The sequence below is a fragment of the Dermacentor albipictus genome, chromosome 3 (assembly GCF_038994185.2).
Source record: "Dermacentor albipictus isolate Rhodes 1998 colony chromosome 3, USDA_Dalb.pri_finalv2, whole genome shotgun sequence".
Classification (NCBI taxonomy): Eukaryota; Metazoa; Arthropoda; class Arachnida; order Ixodida; family Ixodidae; genus Dermacentor; species Dermacentor albipictus.
This window is the reverse complement of record NC_091823.1, coordinates 26,935,379-26,957,603: the sequence shown is the minus strand read 5'-3', so window position 1 is coordinate 26,957,603 and position 22,225 is coordinate 26,935,379. Positions and strand designations below refer to the sequence as shown.

Below are 22,225 nucleotides of genomic sequence, written 5' to 3'. Positions count from 1 at the left end.
CTGATGGGGAGCTATAGACCCATCGGGATTGGTGAAATTAAGGAAGGCAACGCAAATTTCGGCGCCACCGCTGCGGACCTTGTACAGCCGCTCCTCGAACACATAGTTCCTTGTGTTCAAAGACACCGTCGTGGGGAGGGAGCCCTTCTGACAGGGGGAGAGAACGTTGTGCGCTCCCAGCCACTCCAACCGCCCGCCAATGCACTTGGCATATAGCTTGGCAGCCGTATTGCCAAGAGCGATGGGCCGCCAATTGCGCGGGTCGGTATCGTCGCCCAAAATCGGATCTTAGCCCAAAACGCCGCCTCTCGTGGGCCAAGTCTGCGTTCGCACCGCCCTCTTCTGCACCTCACGGCAAACTTCTCCGGTGGTGGCGGCGCCGTCGTCCACGTTATGTATATAAATATCCAGAAAGACAAGTTGACGTTCTCCATATTGAATTTCATTTCCCTTCTGTCGTCGTAATGGGGAGGCCGCGTATAGTCTGGACTCCGAGCGACGTCCCGCATGAGCTTGGCGTTTTGTGCACGATCTTCATCGGCGGTGTTTGCCGCCCGCCGGAGACGACTGCATTCTCGTCTCTGTTCCTGCCGTCGCTCTTCGTAAGCGCGTTGCTCCTCAGGAGTCCGGACTATACGCGAATATGATGGAATTAATATATATATAACAGAGGTGATACGAGAATTTGTGTGTGCATCTGTCCTCACAATGACCGCTGACCAAGACAATACATGTTAGTACCTTTGCTCCAAATTCTGTGTCACCTACATGTCGTGTGCTAAACACGTTGCCCAACAGCTTCGCAGGTGATCCACCTTCACACAGTGGAATGGTTCATGATCTTTATTTTCCATTTCTCCCTGCCTACTGCTTCCCTACTGCTACCAGTAACTACCAGGTAGCAACTGGTAGCAAACTTCAGATTCTACCTGGTTAACCTCCCTGTCTTTCCTTTTTCTTTCTCTTGGACAAAAAAATAATGGCGACCTTGTTGCGAAAATTGAACGATGACAAGGAAACGATGAACACAAATATTATTTCCAATTTGCATGCATAAAAACGCAGGTCCATTGCACACATGTCACGCAAAGGTGGATGTACCAAAAGCAGACTGAATGGTTCCGATTTCTTCCTTCTCAAAGACTAGGTGATCAGGTGTTGGCTTGGAAGCAGAGTCCACAGGAAGCCAGTGCCCTACACCAACACCTGTTCAATCTCAGGACGCCAGTCAGAGGCTGCGTCAAATATGTGGACTTGGAATTCGGCTCCTGGAAGCAAGTATACGAGTTCGCCGTGGGTTAGTATTGCCTTCTTTGTCTCTGACGGGATCCAAACACTGTAGATTTCCCCTAAATGCACACGAAATAAGAATATTATGTGTAATTTAAACTGTGTCAGCAAGTTGTGCTTCTGTAAAAGCGAAGTGGTCATTCTAGAGTGATAAGAGACTCAGTAAGTCAGAACAGGTCGCACAATATTGATAGCACAATATTTAAAGAGGAATGAGTGAGTGAGTGCTTGAACTTCTATTCAGCTCATGACAAAGAAAGCGCTGATTTGGCTACTGAATGACAAAATAAATGAAACAATTTGTCCAAATTTTCTTGTATTTTTATAATTTTTTTTCAGTAGAAGAACCTTTTCCAGAAGTCAGCCTTGGAATAGACTTCTTGAGAAGATCGCAGGCAAGTATTTATACAGGCTGTCCTTATTATCATGTACCAAGATTTTAAAATATTAAAATGCTGTGTAGCTGGATTGAACCAAGGTAATGTTGTTCACCGTCGCTTGGAGATACTCAAATTATTTTCCAATGTCTGGCAAATTACATAATTAGTCTTAATTTATTACTAAACTTCTCAAATATTATAATTAGATGAAAAGTGCCAATGAGAAAATTGTAGAGCACCATGAAAAACTCCTGATACAGCTTTCTGTTGCTCAATACAGGCTACATAAAAGCGATTTTCCAAGCGTGAAAGAAGCTAGCAAATACACGCAAAGTGCCTCGAGCAGCCAGCCTTTTTTCATCTCTCATTCATTGCCATCTATGAGATATGTCACCATTTTTTTTACATTTATGCAGTGCGTCATCAACTTTGAGGCTGCCACATTGCTGGTTGGAGGTGTCAGAGGCGAGAAGGTACAGCTGCTCAATGCCAAAGACATATCATCTCAAAGCATGGTGGCACTAGCACCAAGGACCAGTGTGCTGTAGCTTACTATTTGATTATATTTTGTGTGCCTGGTGATGGTGCTCCTGTTTGTGATTGCATAAGTACATGTAGCAGGGCAAGCACTCGTTAATTGCCAGGATTTAGCTTCACATGATGAGGGATAATTTTCACTGTCCACAAGCTCATCAAAAATATGGAGACACCCAAGGTGAAGTTGCAACTATCTGCATTCAAAGTGAAGTCCTGCTATATATATATATATATATATATATATATATATATATATATATATATATATATATATATAATTACTAATTTTTTGAATAGGAGATGACATTTGCTAATAGCCTATGGCCTAGCTTCACTGTAAAACAGGACAGCCCCACTGTTGTACTAAAAGCAAATTACAATGCTGTGCGGAACCTGTTCAGCAAGCAGGATGCAAATGCAAGAAAGATTACCATAAAGAGCGTGTTTAATAGACTAAAAAATCGGCATAATGGCATAGCAATGAATGCAATAGCAACATGTTAGAATATTACTTGATGTGTAAGACTCTTAGCTGTAGTGGCAGAATGAATTGAAGTAAATGTAAGCCGACTATAAGTAAAAACGAGCTGTTGTGCTAGGGGTCCTCTATTTGAATCTTGCCTTCAGACCATTTAATGTATGTTTATTAATTAAAGCCAACGTCTTTCTAAGCGACTTTACCATCACTTTTCCATATCAGGTATGTTTCAAATCTCTTTCCTGTTCCAATATCGGACGTGGTGCATAGTCACGCCAATAGAATTACATCATTTTCAGGTTTGAGCTCTGTTACTGTTTCACACATTTAATATTTAAATCTCAGAAGATTTAAGATAAAAGACATGCACTGTGAATGTTTTGTTTCATGACATTTGTTTGTCCGCTGCCATTCTCAAAGTTCTGAAGAATAATTTTGTCAAGGATGTAAGGTCTGGTCTCAACAACTTTAGTGATAGAATGGTGTGGCAATATAACCCGCATATACCATGTCATATAGCATGGTACAACATATAGCATACATATACTTAAATATATAAGGAGCCTCACGATGATGGCAGAAATTCGCTCAGAATGTCCATATAATTGCTATCGCAATAAAAATTATCAAGATGCATGTTCAGTGATCCTTGAGCTGTCTCCAAGCCACAACCATACCTGCCACAGTGGCCGCATTTCAACAGACAGCGTGATGCAAGAACGCCTGTGTACCATGCATTGGGTGTACATTAGGAATCCCAGGTGGTCAAAATTAATGCAGAGCCCTCCCACTATGGTGTACCTTGTAATCATATTGTAGTTTTGGTATGTAAAGCCGCAGAATTTTATTTTAATCTTAAGCCACACTCTTGCGAAACCAGTGAAATTCTCTGCATAAGGCAACAAATTCTGGGGCTGTGAATATGAGAAAAGAAATCTGCAACTAATAAAGTTAATATGCATTCATTGTAAGGCAATAAATTCTGGGGTTGCATATAAAAAGACATATTTAGCTGCATCTAATAATTAGAATAAAAAGCAATCACTTCTTGGTAATACAAGATCAAGAAATATTTAGACATTCCAAGAAAACTGTGGTGCCCACAAATTAGATGTGCCAATATTTCGGCAGAACATGTTGTACTATGTGCAAGATATTACAGTAGATTTTGTTAATTTATGGGGTTTTACGTGCTAAAACCACTTTCTGATTATGAGGCACACTGTAGTGGAGGACTCCGGAAATTTCGACCACCTGGGGCTCCTTTAACGTGCACCTAAATCTAAGTACATGGGTGTTTTCGCATTTCGCCCCCATCGGAATGCGGCTGCTGTGGCCGGGATTCGATCCCGCGACCTTGTGCTCAGCAGCCTAACACCATAGCCACTGAGCAACCACAGTGGGTCAGTAGTTTTTGTTGTATTTATAGCCATGACACATAAAAAAAAAGTCTTGAAACAAATTTCTTTGAGAGCTCATCAGATAACTCATGTGCAAGGTTGCCACACACGTCACCACCAGGAAGAACCAAGAAACATTTAAAAGCACTGCTGCATCTCTCTCACCACTCATCCCTGAAGAAGGAGCTGAACTGGCTTTGAAATGCCTGGTTTTTAATAAATTTTGGTTTATAAAATTATGATCTTTAATTCACTTAGTTGGTCCCAACCTGGTAGATCAGAATGTTTTTCTTTGAGGTTTCATGGTTCATCCATTATATCATAATAATGGGAGCACCAAGCTGAAAATTTTGAGAAAGAAAGCAACTATATAGCATTCCACTGTGCTAAGTAAAATCTTTATTAACATAGATCTATATATTAACATGACCTGCACAACAATGCAAAGAAAAGAATTTCTGAGTTGCAAGCAAGCACTGCCTGCTACAAGCCCAAAACAAATTATCACAGCTCTCCATAACAACACAGACTGTTAACGTTACAAATGCATACACTTGTTCATACATATAATGTGCTAGAGTACCTTACATTAAAACATCTGCATATCTCAAGCTATAGCCGTCAGGTGCATGATGCAGAACTCCATAATGGCTGCAAGAACTAGATCCCTAGCAAACATGCACCATTTGTTACATAAAGCAATGACGAAATGCATTTTACATATATCAGCAATACTGCATACAAGGAACTTCAATACCTATGAATTCGCATTGACACGAAATTCCTGTAGTGGATTACAGTACAATGCAGTTCACTGTTTAGAATCCTAATTATATGGATAAATAATTATCAGAGTCTGTGTTGAAGGGCGAGATGCCATGTGACTCAATTCGTCTGCATTTTGTTCAGTCACTAAACAGATATCTATGAGCTGCAGTTCACAAATGCAGCACACACACACACACCTTATAGGGAGGAGTCAGAAGTGTACCACAAAAGCCAACAACATTGGTAGCCAGTCATGCCATCTACATGTCAACAAACACTCCCAGAATGAAACAAAAAGGTGTTCATATTGTTGGTCCTGCTGCAATGACAACAAAGCTCGAAATACATCAGAAAATATCAAGAAACAAGAAATAGCGACCAAGGATACAAGCGAGACCCCTAAACACCACAATGTGCACAAACCTAAGTCAGTAAGTGCTGCCATCAAAGTGCCTGGTGAAGATATAATAACTCCTGATGTTACCACCAGGCACGGAAAATGGTGATGCTTCTGCACTAGTCATCCCTTCGAGTACAAAAGCAAATGCTGCCTCTTAGTATGGAATCTGGTTTTGATAGTACTGGATCATGTCGTAAGTGCGTGTCCTGAAGTTCAGGAATGAATCCCTGATAATTTTTTGCATGTATGCTGCTGCATCCTTCTCAGCAGCAAGTGGTGCAAACCTTGACCTTAAAAGCTTGATTGTTTGTCCTCTAAAACAGGGCAGACCAGTGTCAAGCATTAGAGAAACTAATGTGACAATGTCCTCACGATATGGTCGCACTGCCAGGTAAGCCCGCACGCAAAGTTCCATGAACCAACGGAATGGAGCTGCTTCCATCTTCCCACCCATGATCATGACCATTTCATCGGTAAGCTTGATATCTGGCTCAAAGCCAAGGTTTCCTCCTGGCGAGCTCTCAAACATGAAGCCAAAGTCAATGTGAATAATGTGTCCATCTGTATCCAGCATGATGTTGCCATTGTGACGATCTTTGATCTGAAGAAGAAACCCGACAACGCTGTAGGCTGCCATACTTTTGATGAAGTTCCGACGGGCTTCTCTGAATGCTGTTGTTGATTCATCACCGTACTTCTTGATGAAATACTCGTACATGCCAATATCCGTTTGTCGACCAAGCTGGTCACGAGACTTTGCATTTGGAACGCATTCAATCACACCGCAACCAGGTGCTGTGGCTACTACTCTGTATGGAAACAGGTACAGGTCTAATCCAACTTGGTTGAACACATTTTTGAATAGGCTGATAACCTGCAGAGCCAACATATCTTGGCGTACATCATCACCAACCTTGAAGATTGCGGCTTGCCAATACTCATTGCCGGTGCTCAGTTGTGGCCTGCCTGTTTGCGCGACACTCATTGCCCTAGACTCTAGCTCCTTGATTCCACACCTACAGACTTTGAAGCGCGCAAGGAATGGAGCTTTTGCTGCACTCTGCATTGGGGTGCCAGACTTGTAGTCAATGTCTATGACAACGGCCTCTGGATTTGATGGTAAGTAGCAGCCAGGCTGAACAGCGATCTTGGAGAGTTCAGTGAGGCATGCTTTCTTGCGTTCTGCACCTTTGGGAAACACTCTGATCTCCCCTGAAATAGCTGTGATTTTCTGGAAGAAGTCAAATTCTCTTTCATAGAACTGCTTTGCAGGCCCCGACAGGGCGTTAACAATATGGCGCATAATGTGGTCAAAGTGCTCATACAAGTCTGGATCCTGCTGCATTCCTTCTTCATCTAGATACATGTTCGTCTTCATGTTCCAGATCATTTGGTGTGCAAGGAGCTGAGATTTGCTGGCAGCAGTTTTGATAAATTCTGTGACATACCCCATCGCATCATAGCGGACTGCTTGCATTATTTGAGGTATGTAAAACAGCACTGTGTCTGGAGGAAAGGATGACAGTACACGGACTGCATACTGGGCAGTAATTGGATGTGGAGGGAATTGCCTTGAGAAGTACGCAAGAGCTTTGATAGGTGAGACACGTGCCCATGTCAGCATGTGATTTAGGTCCAGATGGTCACCAAGTACGCTCTCAGGTGTTGTAAGGTACTGCAGTGCCTCGGGAAGATGACAAACTGCAGTTGGGTTTCGCTGCACAAGGCGGGAGACTTCTGCACGAATAGTGTCTGAAGTCTTGAACCGGCAAGGGACATAAATAGCCAGACATGGAGCGGTCTCCCAGGACAGCCTAGCTACATCCTTCATGCTTCTATCAATGACAGGCTGGCTTCGCCAAGTGGCAATGGCATCCTCTCCAGTGACACTGCGCTCCCAAGTGGAGAGTGGGTTGTACCAAGTGATGAGAAACTCTATTTCCACAGCCAGTAAACCAAGAATAAGGTTTCGCTTCTTTAGGTAGTCCCGCACGAAGACTTCTGTAGATGCGTCTTTTATAGCCGAGCCTCTTCCAGCTGAAGACCTCCGGGATATTGTTGACATGTTACTGCTGAGAGGTACTGTGTTGATCCACCCAGTTGGAGTTGATCGTGACTGGAGCACTTCCGTGCTTCCGCGGAGATCTGGATTCATGATCACAGAAAGGTTGCTCTGTGTGCTTGTTTCCCAAATATCGGAGATCGTAGTAGCTTTCAGGTACTTCTTGTCAGCATGAACTGCCAACCAGAACTTTACAAGAACATTGATGTCGTCACGTAGGTCAGCACCCTGCTGTGTTGGGCACATCTGAGGACCACAAAAGTAATCGAGGGCTGCTGAATAGATCCGTTCACGGAGCACACTCTTCCCAATCCCATGGGGCAAGACATCGCCTTGAAGCAAGGACAGGCCAGCAGTCAACAAACGGAACTGAGTACCAACTGCAGCAACATGTCGGCAGCAGTGGTTCTTGTCTTGACCTATGTTTACAGAGAAAGACCGGTGTAAAATGTGAGCGAAAATTTCAACTTGATCAAGGCTGCTGTACTTGGCTGTTTCAATGCGCTCTGCAAGGAACCGTACCCAGATAGTGTGAGGCTGCACAAATGGTGGCTTAGGTTCTAGTACCACTCCCTCATGAGCAGCAGATGGATCTGTCTGAGGTGGGTCTTCTGAAAACAGGCCTATCTTTTTGTCAACTGTCATGTGCCAAGCCGCAGACATTTCTTGGAGAAACTGAAGCTCTAGGTCAGGCCTAGCAGCAAGAAGCCACTGCCAACATGACACTGTGCCTCTCACTGCCTCCTCTGTGAAAAGTTCCACAGGAGACCAACAGAGTGCATGAAGCAAAGCTCTGTCAGTACCAGAACAGTGAATGAGAAGTGCACATACGCGGAAGATGCATTCTTTGTGCATGCGCTCGTCCTTCTTTTCCCAGCTCTGCTTCAACTGAGACAGGAGCCGTGCAGCGAGTTCTTTGTGCATCACTTCGGCATCTTCTGCATCTTCTGCATCCATAAGGAGTCCTGTGATCTCACCTGCAAATCTGCATCGCAAGCCCATTGAGCAAACAAATTCCGAGCAGTTGTTCTTCACACAGCTGGGCCATTTGTCCAAGGTCGATGATGGCAATGGTGCAGAGTAGTTGTTTAATCCAGCAAACTGCAAGACGCTCTCAATAGCCAAGGCAACTCCACTGTGTTGTGTGAGACCATCTGCAGTGTACGAGTAACATGCCAAGTATTCTTCCAGGTGTGATCTTGTTATGATTGGGGCCCACTTGACGGCTTCTTGAACAATGCCTTGGCATCGTGCAGCAAAGTCTTGGACAATGCTTTCCCTCGCTTCCATGGTGTCTGTCAGGGTCAGGACATACGAAGTACCAGGAACTGGCAGTTCTGAAATCAGTTCATTTGAATCTAGTTCAAGTGATTTGGCCAGAACATGGAGAATGTTGAGCATTGTCCACAGTACCTTTCCACTCCAAAGCAGATGAGGAAATGTATCTACAAGTGCAGAAAGGTACTTGTCGGCAACACGTCTGATTTGCTTTTGTGGATGATTGAACTTCAAAAGCAAAAATGTAGCATGTTTCTCCAGTTCCTCATCCCTCTCCTTCTTCCTGGGCTTGTTAGACATTACATCTAACAGAACCATAAAAACTTTGTCAGCCACAGCCATGATGCATTGCCACATACCTGCTTTATCTTTCTGTATTGTTGAGAACTCCATATACTTTACCATGTTGTGGAAGCTGTTTTCTCCATGCATGTTTTGCACTCGCAGAGTTTCCAGCCTTAGCACAGACAGCAAGTAGGTGCACTGAGAAAAATTCAGCTTGTTCACAACAGCACTTACATCCTGCGAGTGCTCAGTCTTGAGTTGCTTCAAGATCTGGTTCTTCAACTCTTGCAGTTCACCAAGCGAGACTGTATCATTTCGAATTGCTGAGTTGTATTGCAGTACTGAGCGCAAGTGCTCCTTGGAGACTAAAAGTGGGGACTTTGCAGCAATCTCGCGAACACCATCATACCATTCTCGCGGCCATAAACCTGACTCTGATGTAAATCCCATGACTACAGAGTAGAGCCAGAAGTCCCAAAATAATTTATGAAGCCTAGGCTTGGGATCAATGACTGGGGGAAGGCGCCGAATGAGCACTGCGATTACTGGAATTAGGACTCCTAGGTTTCCAGCACTGCTGGAAGCCTTAAGCGCTGCTTGTTTCTCACTGGCCCTGCGGCCCTCCAACCCCAACTGTACAAACAGTTCAAGCAAAGTCCCCAAAAGTTCCAGCTGATCCTCTTCACCTTGCAGGCTGGCCGCTACATTGGCTAAAGCATTTATCACTGCTAAGGAGACATGACGGTAGCCTTGCTTTCTGTCCTCGACGCTGCCCACGTTGTACGCTGAGCTGGACTCCACAGTGATCATGGTAAACATTTTCATGATTTCCTCATAAACAGTGTGGTCAACCTTTGCAATCACCATGCAGCCCAGCTGATCGATGATGAGCGAGTCGAGGGGAGATGCAGGCTGGCAGAACTTTTGCTGGAAGAACTGAAGAATAGACTTTGTTGTTTTTGGGGTATCCTTTAGTGCTACTGCAACATGACCGAGAGCCAGTATCGTGTTGGTGGCTACAAGACTAGGCTCAAGGTCTTTGTTCTCTGCTTGATACAGCCGGATAGACACTGATGCCAGAAAGGCCTGAACACATTCAGGATCTTGCTGCAGACCCACCCGCAGTGCCCTGCATAAGTTTTCAATAGCTGTGTCACAAAGCTTCTCATACGCTGCCATAGAAGCAGTCAGTGTCCCTGACTTGTGGCTTGCCTGTGAAGACTCTGCAATACCAATGCCAGCTGCTCCTGCTCCTCCAGTTCTTGAGGCAGAGTTGCTGTTCTGGTAGTGGAGCTTTGTCAGAATGGGAGATGAGTTGACCAAGAAGTCCCGTAGTGTTGATATGCTCGTTTGAGCAATGTTGGGGAACTTCTCGGCTAGCTTGCCAAATCCCTCCAGACAAACGAGCAACAAGGGCATGTGGCCTAAAGCCAGCTTGACATTGCATGGCGAGTTAATTTTATCATACAAAAATCCACACAAGGTCTCAGCTCCATTCTCATCAGTAGTAGCCCACACCAACAAATCAACACAGGCTGCGTTAGCTTGCACATTCAATTTGAATCGGTTGGCAGTTGCATAGTTAGATTCTCTGTCTTCTTTTTCACAGGCATCATGATTTTTGCTCTGCAGTTCTGTCTGTCCATTCAGAAAAAGCACTTTTACAAACTCTTGGACATCTTTAGTAAAAGGTGCTGGATGACCCGTCTGATGGCACAACAGCTCTTGGAGCAACATCAACATCACTAAGTTCAGCACCTCATTGAAAGACTTGTATGGAAACAGTCTCAACTGCCCTGTGCTGTACACTTCTACTGCTTGGTTATCCAAAAATTGTAGAAGATCTTTTGCAAGGATCTTTTTCGCAAGCCCGAGAATGGTTTGCAGCTTGCTGATGGAAAGCATGAGTGGGTTCTGAATCCTTGGTGTTCCATGTATTTGTGAGTAGCTGGATCCATGCTTGGTAAAAAAATATGTTGTAGGATCGTAACTTACAGACTGACTTTGAAGCGACGATCTTCTAGAAAATTCGTCATCGTCATATTCGGGACAGGACTTGTTCTTGTGTGTGAGTTGGCTTAATTCGGACAATGACCGTGGAATAATCGGCCTGAAGTTGTTGAACGTACGCCGTTTTGGCAGCGTGTTTCCTGTATTGCTGTTACTTCGAGGCCGTGGCGCATCTTCGGTCGAAGGCACCACCTTCGCTGGCTGCGGGAAAATCTCGCAGAAGAGAGGCGGCGACGAAGCCTTTGCTCTGCCAAGCGCCCGTGCCGTTCCGATGAGCAGGGGTACAATGGCACGGCATAGGGTTACTTTTCCCGTGCTACCACGCGGCGTCTGCGCGTCTGCAAAACTCTTGCAGATGTTCACAAGCACCGCCAAGAAGTCAATCTGCGCTGTGATTATCTCTTCGCGCAGGTCTTCGCAAAGGTAGGCGATGTCACTCAGCAGAGTTCCCAGGCAAAACGCAAAGCGCTCAGAGACGGGGATGCGTTCTTGATCGTTCAGCTTAATTTCATCCAACCACACAGCTTTGCTAAGTCCGCGAAGCAGTTTGAGAAAATAAGGTACGATCTTGTCCTTGTACTGGAAGCCCGATTCGAGAAAGTAGATACCCGTAGCAATGACAGCTTCCTGTCCACGTTGGTCAATTCGAAATGTTCCCTGCGGCGACGATTCTTGAGGGCACAGACGCAGCAAATTATCAAGCTTGTCGGGGGGCGTCGGCCTCATGCAGGCTAGAGATCGAGCCAAGTGCTGCACAGCGGTGAAGAAAAACCTACGGTCGCTGTAGGAAACCGCCATTGCTGCTTCCTTACACAGAACGTCACTGCCTAGTGACACTCAACACTGTTCACTGTCGTCACAGCATAACAATGGAATGTTTGTCAACAGGTTTGCCTCTTCTACCAGTACATAGAAAGTTTTGGTCGGAGGTTTCGGTCGTTGATCAAGACACCGGTCGCTGTCACCGAATGACTACGGTCTCCTTCGACTGACATTCTCGCTGAGTCAGAAGCTTCGTTGCTCACAACAAATCGGCGACACAAAACAATCTAACGAATCGCGAACCGTTCGTGGAGCGACAAGCCACAAGACGATATCGGCAACCACTGCGGCACACCTACATTTGCGGAAGCGACAGCGGCTGCTGTGGCGCGGGGCTGCGGTAGCGGACATTCGATCGCGGACATTCCTTCCTCTCGGCCCTGCAATGTGGCGCACCAATTAAGACATTTATTCGACACAATTTAATTTACCGCTGCGATATACCCCAGCAACTAAAAATAAAATTTTCTTAGCGTATGTCGTGTTTGAAATAACTGTAACAAAAGATGTGCAAAATTTACAACTTAAAAAAAAAATTGTCCCGTTTCCGTTTCTTTTTGCAACTTCTCTAAGCCCCGCTTTGCAAGCCCTTCGAGTTTCATGGAGCTGTCTCCTTCAACTTCGTTTGTGTTGCGCTCGCATTTATGTTTTTCTAATGTGACGCAGATGCGACGAAGACTGCCAACTTTTAAAGCCTGACATACTATGCAGCTTCTGGTGAGCCTCGCGCCCACCCGTTTAGCGTGCTCGTCCCGCGTTGTGCGACCATCGCGAGCGTGTGCCACCGCGTGCAGTGTCGTGTGCCCGTGAACAAACGGAGAGAAGTCGCCTATCTCTCCCTTTCAGGAGTTTACATAACACGGTTGCAATGCGATGGTTAAGGATAGCGCAGCCGCCACTGCGCGGGAACATCAAATTGCACAGCGTGCTGGCCTTTGCTTGCTGTCAAAACAGTGGTCAGCTGATTGCGTATGCGCACAGCTGAGTTGCCTCTCCGTAACCGAGTGTCCCCCGTTCGTTTCCAGGCCACAGTGGTGTGTACACTTCGTAAGGCCACTGCGATGATACCTGTGACTGTTTGAGCTTGGGGGCGTGAGTATTTTCGTCTTTGTGCTCGGTGATTGTTTAGTTTCGCGTACTGGCAGGACTCGGCAAAATCAAGTTATGCACATCTCTGCATGCACCATATTTTCTTTAAGGAATTAACAACGTGACGAATGTACTTTTCGCGACACACTACTTTCAGGCGCACGAGAACCAAAATGCCTGGTAAAGTACGGGTCAAGCTGGTGGCCGCCAGGAACCTGCCCATCATGGACAGGGCAAGCGAAGCCTGTGACGCTTTTGGCGAGGTGAGGACATTTAGGTGCCTTAATCATTTGCTGTATACTGTACTGTTTTCTGGACTATTACCTAAACCTGCTAGAGCGCAAGAAAGTCCAGTTGCGCTTAAAAAGTAATAGAAAGTTGTTGCAAATCATTTAAAGAACTCGTGCCATGAAGTTGTTGCTTCTTGTGTTCCATATTAAGAGAAAAAATGGGATCTCAGGCAAACAGCAACACATGCAGATGATCCTGAATTTTGCAATGACAGTTTTTTTCATTATTTGCAGGTTAAACTTGGGAATACATGCTTTAAAACCGAAATATGCAAGAAATCTCTTAACCCCCAGTGGAATTCAGACTGGTTTCGTTTTGAGGTGAGTTCATGCAGTCATACTTGGTCGCATAAATTGCACCCCGTTTATTTGTGATGAATGTGCAGGATTTGTTCAGTTCAAGAACTGAAGTGCATGTAATAGCAAAATCACAGCACATATAAATATTTTTATCAATGTACATTTATGAATTAATCAGAACATATTTATATAAATTTACTGCAGTTAGCTAGAAGACATTTAATAATGATCTTAAATAACTTTTGTGAATGTTTTGATATGCATATCCATCAAAATATCTCGTGAAGTACATTCAAGCTCACGGCATGCATATGATTGAACACATTAAATGCTGTTGGGATCTTGGTAGGGATGAGAGATGGCATGGTTGCTTACCCATTTGGTACCGTGCGGCCAGAATGCCTGCGGTGCAATAATTCCGTTGACTAATAGGGCTGGCCTCATGCATGTCAATTTTTGATGCCACTGTAGATATCATTGGGCTGAATGAAAAAGCACTCTTATACTGTGCTTTTGGTACACCTTAAAGAACTCTGGTTGTGCAAAATTATACCCGAGTCTGGCCCCACAATGTCTCCGATAGCCCCTGTATTGCGTTGACACATTAAACCCCATCAGTCAGGCAAACCTGAGTCCAGAGAGTGGGACTGGCATTGTCTTAGCCTTTGCACCACAGCACTGGGTATTTTTATTCTTTATTATGCATGAGGATGCTCAGCGGAGGTAACTTGTTCTATAAATGCACTGTACTTGTGCGTATGACATATAGTGAAGCTGGTTGGCAAAATCTAATGATTGTTGCTATTGCACATCTGTTTGCAAAAAAGTAACCGTCTGCATTTGCAGCAGGCCATGCAGAAATATTAGTTGTGGATACCAAAGCGGTAAGAAAGGAACATTGCACCAGTTGAGGGCCGGAAAGAAACAGAGTTGTGCAAATTCCATTCACTGTAGTTAAACAGCATGAAGACAGAAGTCGAGGAACTGTGTAATATGGTTCATGATTACACAGGCAGCTCTCATCCTGTGTAATTCCTTGCTCTTTGTTTTTCACTATGTTAAACCGCAATTAGTACCTAAAAAAGAAATGGCAAAGCAGTGAAACAGTGCACCATTCTTGCAGCACCTCTTGATATGACAAGGGAAGCCATAGGAAAGAATTACAAGCAGCAGTTCTCCAGAGTTGCACTCACTTTCATCAATGCTTTGCACCATGGGCAAGAGTTCTCAGATTATAATCAATCTGATATAGTGGGAACTTTTTAAACTTTTCAAGAAAATAGATAAAGCAAGCCTGCAAATGAGCGGTTAAACATTTGGACCATTTTGCTATAGTGTGTACAAGTTCAGCTTCTTGTCTTTCCAGGTTGATGATGAGGAACTTCAAGATGAACCACTGCAAATCAGGTAATGGGCTTTCCTGGACTCCAACAGGAGTGGTATAGCAGGCTTATTGAGGCATGTTAGTATGGGTGCAACTCAGTACTACAATTAACGAGATAGTGTGCCATACCCCCCCTTTCAACGTCTTTGTTGGACTTTCATATTTGACCACAATTTATTACTTAGTGTTTTCTGCAGTATCTTATATCTTGTCACTGTCCCACATGCTGTCATATTTATTTTTAATGACATTGAATCATCATGTGATATTAAACTTCACTGTTGCAATTAGTTGTCTGATGAGAAACAAGCTGGTCTGCCAAAAGCTTATTGAGCAAAACTGTTGGGTTAATGGCCAAGAAAAATTATGCGTTTGACATTGCAGTTTATATTTGACATGTCTGGTCAAATAATGCAACTTAAATTACATGTTTCATATGAACCATTGTTCACAGGTCTGAACAGTCTAGTTTGATTTGGTCACTAACTTAGCTTTTCATTCAAGTTATGTTTATTATGCTCAGAATAGTTTTATTATTAGCATGTGGCTTGTGGCACCTAGTTTTCCTGTTGAAAATGTATGCTCATGTTGTGCATGTTCTTGCATATATGTAGCAAACTGTTATCTCTTGGCTTCCTCATTATAATGTGCTATGGAACACGCAGTGCAAATGATGCGTTGGAAAGGTATACATTGACCTAATTCTTTTGCTTAGAAGAGGAATGGGGCCCTTATCATCTGGTAAACTTCCTTTTTATGGCACTAAGTTATTATTTTTTCTCTTGGGTTTCTCAGGATAATGGACTACGACACATATAGTGCAAATGACGCCATTGGGAAAGTGTACATTGACTTGAACCCATTGCTTGGAAAAGACGTGGGGTCTACACTGTCTGGTTGGCTTCCTATTTATGACACTATGCATGGTGAGTTGTGTTTCTTTATGTCATAAGAGACTGACAGGTCACAAAGTAGAGGTGGACAGTGACATTATCTGCCTGTGACAGCATAAAATTCATGGGAAATTTGAGGTTATAGTGTGGCTGTGGTCTTTCTTGCTCCTTCTTTTCTTTCTTTCTCCTTACTCTCTTTAAATAAAATTGAAAGCTGTCTTATGGATGTGTCCTGTCAGATTTTCCTGCCAATTTTAAATGCGTGATTTCTTTTCAGGTATTCGGGGGGAGGTCAACCTAGTGGTTCGAATAGAACTGTTTAATGATTCTAATCGGTACCGGGAGTCATCATGTGGGGTGCGCTTCTTCTACAGTGAGTAGCAGTCATTCTTATTGTCTTTCCTTGCAGAATGTTGTTGTCAGCTGGTTTGTCTGTCACGTAAAAGCAGAACAAATGGCACAAAATGATAGCAGGAAGGCTTGTCTTGTATGTCTGAAGTGTGGCATATGATCTGCCAGTTTGTGCTAGAGCACTTGTCTTGTGTGTATTAGGTTTAGCATGCATTCTTCCAGTATGTCTTCTTGTTATCGTCATATCTTCTTTTCCCTTTTCTCTGATTGTTCAACAGCTCTTTTTAAACACAAACTATTCTGTCTTATCTCTATACTGGCAGTTTACACTGATAATAATTGTGAGCTTTTCTTAAATTTTAGTTTGCACACAAAGAATGAGTGATCTCAGCAACTGCCAGAATATTTACCCAGATATGTTACTTGTTGTAATCAGTACCTTTTAGTGCAGCCACTTTGCTTAAGAGAAGCATGACCTTTGGGTCTTGTGTTTTTAGGCAGTGGCATCCCCCAGGGTTACCACGCTCTTGCAATACTTGGCTTTGTAGAAGAGCTCGTGGTTAACGACGACCCTGAGTACAAGTGGATTGACAAGATACGCACTCCTCGAGCATCCAATGAAGCACGGCAGACATTGTTTTCAAAACTCTCTGGTTTGTTTACGCTTCTTTTGCATGCTACATTGAATTATTACTACCCAGATCTAAGCTGAAAGCAAGCAAATTTTGCTGTAGCAAAATACATTAAGGCCAGTGTAATGTAGCTATTCCTTTTGCTCGATTTCGTGGCACTCTTTATCATCTGCCGTTCAGTTGATTGATTCCTTTGATAACGCAGGCTGAGCGTTGCTTTGACCACTGAAGAAGAACGACTAGGAATGGCTTGTGCTGCCTTTTCTTCACCTTGTGTCCAAATTTTTTTGGGCTTTATAGCTATAACATGAAGTAATACGAACTTGCCCAAGCTCCTCGAAGGAATGGCATTATAATATAATTGTTACATTATCCTGGCCAAATTCTTGCATCAGTAGTGGAGCATGTGGTGTTAACAAATGCATCTGTGCGAAATATATTACAGTAGTATAGCACTGCCTAAATTCATGCTTGTTGACCACCAACAGCGACCCTTGATTAAATTTTTTTTAGCTTTTGAAAGTTACTCTCTGTCCACATCATTGCCACCTTGACTTCATAATAGTAAGTAGTGCAATGACAGTAAACATAAAAGACTCACTTGACTACAGGACTAGCGTGCTGTTCCTGGCATTTTTTCTTCTCTTTCAGTGAAATCAATCTGCCTTATGTGTCTCGTCACCTTGCCTAGATTTTGTGATATAGCCGGCATGAAAAAAGCCGGCAATAACAAATGCTGGGCATTTGTTCATGTCTGTTTTTGTTCTTGTACATTTTCTTTGCACTTGCTATACCATGAAATCTAAGCACTAACTTGCTCAACAAAAGTTTTGCTAGATGTCATCATGCTGTTAACTATTACGTAGCCTTGTACCAATCAGCCCAAGTGTTTACTGTTGTGAACTTCCTTTGTACACAAAGTTAGATGAGTAACTGTATTCTGTGCCAATTGCTTTACTTAGTTTGGTAGGCTGCCACTATATTGGTGCTGCTCTCTATTTAGGTGAAGTTCAGCGACGAATCGGCCACAAAGCTTTGGAACTTGGTGGAAACACGGTTGTAGCGTAAGTGTGTGAGGATCTTGTTCTGCTTTATGGTCTTCTGTGAAACTTTATGCACTGTGACTTTAACCAGGTCAACCAAGTCAAGCTGTCTGAGTACACTCATCTTGCCATTGTATTGCATGATGCGATTGGTTATGTTCAACTTTTAAAAAATGTGAACAAGATGAAAACGTTGTATTTGGCAAAGAGCTTGTGTGATGTCATCAATTTTGGAACTCTAGAAACGGACAGAAGACAATGTGTATGTACATGATAGAAAAAATTTATGGCATGAAAATGAGGAGGCCAAAAACATTATAAGAAATACAGCGAATAACTCTACAAGCACCCGCGAAAAAAAAAAAAAAAATGCTAAGCAACACTAAAGTTATAGTGTCTCAGTTCCTAATAAGGGGGGTGGTGGTTAAAAACAGTCTGACCGTCGCGACGTGGCGGTGGCTGGTCGGTGTGTCGCAAGATGCCGCTGTTTAACTCCAACACGCCACAGGCGTTGCCCTCCATTGCTGTCACTTGACAGAGCTGGTTACCGCAGTAGTGTCGGTGCACCTGGGACCCACATGGCACAGGATGTAGTTGTAGCCGGTAGAGCGCTGGGTCGCTGATGTGGCTCAGCGATTGCCTCCATGGCATTGGATGGTGGCAGCTGATGGCTTTACGGAGCTGGACCAAGGCGATGGAACACTGCCACGGTGCCGTAGCCGAGGCTGAGGAGCTGGATCTGTCGCCGGCCAACTCTCAGATGTCCCCTCTCCAGTCTGGGTCCCCGATGAATCCCGATCACGTCACCAGAGCACAGCTGGCGATGCGTCTGCACCAGCCCGTGCCCACGTCAGCAATGCCAGCTCGTCTCTCTTTGGCAGCTTTTCCTGCCTCTTTGCCCTTGCTTCATGCGCGTCACATGCCTTCTCTTGAGATGACTTCTTTTTTGCCTTTGTATGTTCCTTCTTCCTGCCGACCAACGTTGTCATCTTCTTCACACAAAAGGTGCACGTGACTTGCTTGTCACTCATGACACACGATGGCAACATAAATTGCTATTCAAGGTTATGTTGAGCCAGAAGAATGAATGAATGACCCTTTTATTGAAAAGGCTGGTGCTTTGGTCTATGTTGAAGGATTAAGTCAATTCAGACATGCGAATGGGTGGAAAGAGAGTGTAACCAGATGGCAATGGTCTGTCAGCTGCTGAGCAGTAAGAATAAAGCTTGGTAACATTTAGCACAAAGATGAGAGTTTAGGAGGAATATTATTTGGCACAAGCCACTCCACATAGGATTTGTTCTGATGATGTAATTTTCTTGAGCCTGCCAGGGCTATAGCATTACTGTGACAACTGTGCCATGTGTTCATTCTTCGGAAAACTAAGTATAAAACAGAGCTGAGGACTCAATTTCTGCGGTACATTTGCTTTGCAGATATCGTCAGTGCTTTGACCTGGAAGGGGAGTCTGGTGTGGTGGTACGAGGCATTGGCACTGCTGTAACCCTTGTGAGGATCGGCCATCCTCTCACCCTGTCACCTTTGAAGGAAGCTATCAGAGAGTAAGTCCTAGATGCCACTTTAGGAAGACAGAATGTACGAACAGTCTGAAAGAAATTGAAATCCTACATCATTTACTCTAGCTACTGACCGAAGTCCCCACCAATGAAACAAAAGGTCCTTTGTTTGCTGTTGGTTTTCAGAAACAAGTTCACAGCTAACCAAATTGACCTATTGTCTGGGATATTTTCCAGTCTTCTGCTGTGTGCAGTGTTGTGACTTTTCAGTCCCTATTAGAATGAAGCATTGTGGGCACCTGTATCATTAATACACCTTGTCCGCATTACTGGCCTTCTGTCTTTGCATTTATGTTTTGTTGTGTAGCTTAGAAAGTTCTTGTCTTGCACCGAAGCTCTGTTTGTCACCTTCTTGTGAAGCTAGATAAAATTGTAGTACTAGTCATAATAGAGAGCTTTAGCAAATATGTGTACATTTTAGCATTACTGCATTAGTGAACTACCATGTTGGAGCTGCAAGTGGCAGTGCCAGTGGGAGTATCATGTGATGCAGCGCTCAAACAGTGTGGTCTCCTGATACACTGTATTTTTCCACCAGGAAGTGCTGCATAACAAAAGGTTGTTCCAGCACCTTGATTGAACGCAGTGTCACTAGGTGTTGCCACCTGCACTGCTCTGCATTTTCATTCCGGTAATTTGCTAAAATGATGATGCTAAAACATATACATACCAGCTGAGACTCCCTAATCTCTGCTTTGTGCGATGTTCTGTTATAAAAGTACATTCGTGCTCATTATGACCCTACAATGCAGCAGCATTGTCTGACAGGCATTTTGTGTCATGACAGTACGATGGTAGGAAGCCTTTTACTTCCATTTTCAGACACATTTATCAATTGTTGGTGCTAACAGAAGTGCACACTGTTTTCCAAATAAACACTAAAGAGAAGTTGCACTTATGGAATACCGAATACATAAAATTATCGTGACCAAGAGCTTAGTATGCCTGAAAGGGCATAAAAACAAAAATTTAATGGCACCACCTTCACTTAGTGACTTCTAGTGAAGGTAGTTGTTATTTATAAAAGGATTACATTTCATTTGAAAATTTACGAGAACTCACCCTGGCAGCTTTTGTGTGCTACTGCATTACAAGAAGAGACCTTGAATCTTAGGTGGGACAATTTATTTAGAAAGAAAAGTTTTTGATTTGGTCTTCTCACTGGCAATCATATTCCTCAGAAGAAATGCATATAGACTTTAAAAAAGAAGAGACTGTGTGAGTACCAGACTGATTTAGTGTAGCCTTTTAGTGATCCTTTCAGTGGTGGGCTGTTACCATAGCTTAACTTTTTGACAACAGATCAGCTACTATAGCTAGTCTGAGTGCAGTGATATACATTAAAACTGACAGTTCTCTGTTTATCTTGCACATCGTTGACCAATACAGAAGGCATGTGCAACTGACTTTTCTCTTGTTTTTATCAATGAATTTATAGCTTTAAATCACAGTGCCATTGGGCCACGGAATCTGCAGCTGCATATATTAACGCAATAGCGTTAAGGAGCCCATGTCGCAGGAAATCCGGTGTCAGCAGCGGCAACTGGCATCCGGCGTTGTTCTGACAAAAAAAATTTTCGAGCCACACATACCCACGCTGTTCATGTGACGCAATGAATTCACTGTAATAATTGAATTTCTCAAGCTAAAATACGTAGAAAAATTGTAAACTACGACTTACACACAACCTACAGACATGATAGCTCTCGTATTGCAATTTGAATATACGAGAAAACATCATTCGATTACCCGAAAACTCGGACAAACCCCTTTTCCAGTGTTTCTACAATGCATAGACCGGAGACGACGTCCACCATTTGCGCATGCCGATGCGTAAATATCTCAGAGTCCACAGAGTGGCGCGCTCGCTTCCTTGAAACACTTCCAGATAGCGCTCGCCTCTGCCACTTCGCAGCCCATGCAAGAGGCCGCATTTTGACTAGGAAGCCTGCCTTCGAGCATAGCGTTCGCTGCGAGCATTTTCCGGTAAACATTACGGTTACATAGGCTGCAGTTGCCGGGAAGCATGAGAAGCAGGCAGGGATCTTTCAATGCTATCGCGTTCCACTCTTAAAGGCAAAGCTTAAGCGTCCTCCAAATTTTTTCAAACATTTTTCTTTTTGCTTAAGTATGCAGAAGCAGTTGAAGTAGCTAGTCAAAATGCTACTACAGTGAAACCTCGTTAAACCGTAGTTGGCCGGAGCTCGGAAAAAGTATGTGCTAAACGGTAGTACCGTTTAACCGAAATAGCATGAGATCGCCCACTTACCTGTCGTAAACGGAACACGGAACTCGGAGAGAACGATGAAAGGGGAAAAATACATGCAGTATTTATTAACTTCGCTCGACAAAAGTGTTATTTTGGTTTGATGCCACGGCGGCCTAGCACGACGACAGCGGCCTCAAACTTACTGAAGCTGCATGCCAGCTTTTCAGCCAGCCCCCTCTTCTCGGCTAACACTTGCATGGCAGATTCCTCGTTGGCGTTACATATTCTGCGTGCACGCGCGCGGTAGTGCTGCAGAAGTCCCGGGGCACCCTTTTCATTGCCGGGTGCTGTTCTCGTCGCGACGACTACATTCATGAGGCTGACGTAACACGCAGCTTCTGCAACTGTCGGGCCTGAATCACCTGTGCTGTCGCTAGTCGACACTTCGGCAAGAACAGAGGCAACGATGGCGAAAAGTCGAACCTCGTAGCCGACATCTCTTCACGGTCGCAGCAGCGCTGCCGAGCAACTTCTTCGCATTCCATATGCCACACACAGTAGTCAACAGCAGATCCCTGTCGCATGCCAGTGCCGACTTCTTCGTGTCACGTTCGACAGCACGAACAATGTCTGGTTTTTCTTCTTTGCTGCGCACCCAGTGTCTTCTCTATCCAAGCTTCGGCATGATGCAAGTCCTCGCTTGCACGATGCCCCAATGCTTTCAAGCATGGTGCCGAAATGATGTTG

The 22,225-nt window shown here is 44.0% G+C and overlaps 3 protein-coding genes across 4 annotated transcripts in view; 2 read left to right on the top strand and 1 right to left on the bottom strand.

Moving 5' to 3' along the window:
- Nucleotides 1-977: 977 nt before the first annotated feature.
- On the top strand, nt 978-2,418 carry LOC139057830 (uncharacterized). The gene is made up of 3 exons (XM_070536577.1): nt 978-1,297; nt 1,630-1,685; nt 2,087-2,418. The coding sequence occupies exons 1-3, from the start codon at nt 1,096-1,098 to the stop codon at nt 2,216-2,218; spliced, it is 390 nt and encodes a 129-aa protein (XP_070392678.1). The 5' UTR covers nt 978-1,095; the 3' UTR covers nt 2,219-2,418.
- A 2,049-nt stretch (nt 2,419-4,467) lies between these two features.
- Nucleotides 4,468-12,149, bottom strand: Pi4KIIIalpha (phosphatidylinositol 4-kinase III alpha). Its single transcript, XM_070535259.1, has one exon. The coding sequence runs from the start codon at nt 11,684-11,686 to the stop codon at nt 5,408-5,410; it is 6,279 nt and encodes a 2,092-aa protein (XP_070391360.1). The 5' UTR covers nt 11,687-12,149; the 3' UTR covers nt 4,468-5,407.
- A 142-nt stretch (nt 12,150-12,291) lies between these two features.
- Nucleotides 12,292-22,225, top strand: part of LOC139057311 (C2 domain-containing protein 5) — a 59,385-nt gene continuing 49,451 nt past the window's right edge. The window contains exons 1-10 of one of the 2 annotated variants that reach the window (XM_070535262.1): nt 12,292-12,427; nt 12,736-12,802; nt 12,957-13,062; nt 13,324-13,410; nt 14,756-14,796; nt 15,569-15,699; nt 15,944-16,039; nt 16,515-16,670; nt 17,653-17,713; nt 19,129-19,254. In XM_070535262.1, coding sequence (XP_070391363.1) covers nt 12,973-13,062; nt 13,324-13,410; nt 14,756-14,796; nt 15,569-15,699; nt 15,944-16,039; nt 16,515-16,670; nt 17,653-17,713; nt 19,129-19,254 — 788 coding nt within the window. In that variant the 5' untranslated portion in view covers nt 12,292-12,427; nt 12,736-12,802; nt 12,957-12,972. The remainder of the gene's footprint in view (nt 12,428-12,735; nt 12,803-12,956; nt 13,063-13,323; nt 13,411-14,755; nt 14,797-15,568; nt 15,700-15,943; nt 16,040-16,514; nt 16,671-17,652; nt 17,714-19,128; nt 19,255-22,225) is intronic. The other variant, XM_070535261.1, reaches the window with a different exon arrangement.

What these genes read in the sequence shown, in the direction of transcription:
- LOC139057830 (XM_070536577.1), top strand. Translation starts at nt 1,096, where the DNA reads ATGTACCAAAAGCAGACTGAATGGTTCCGATTTCTTCCTTCTCAAAGA. An exon ending in AGTATACGAGTTCGCCGTGG is followed by an intron (nt 1,298 to 1,629) that starts GTTAGTATTGCC and finishes ATTTTTTTTCAG; the next exon opens with TAGAAGAACCTTTTCCAGAA. An exon ending in ACTTCTTGAGAAGATCGCAG is followed by an intron (nt 1,686 to 2,086) that starts GCAAGTATTTAT and finishes ACATTTATGCAG; the next exon opens with TGCGTCATCAACTTTGAGGC.
- Pi4KIIIalpha (XM_070535259.1), bottom strand. Translation starts at nt 11,686, where the DNA reads ATGGCGGTTTCCTACAGCGACCGTAGGTTTTTCTTCACCGCTGTGCAG.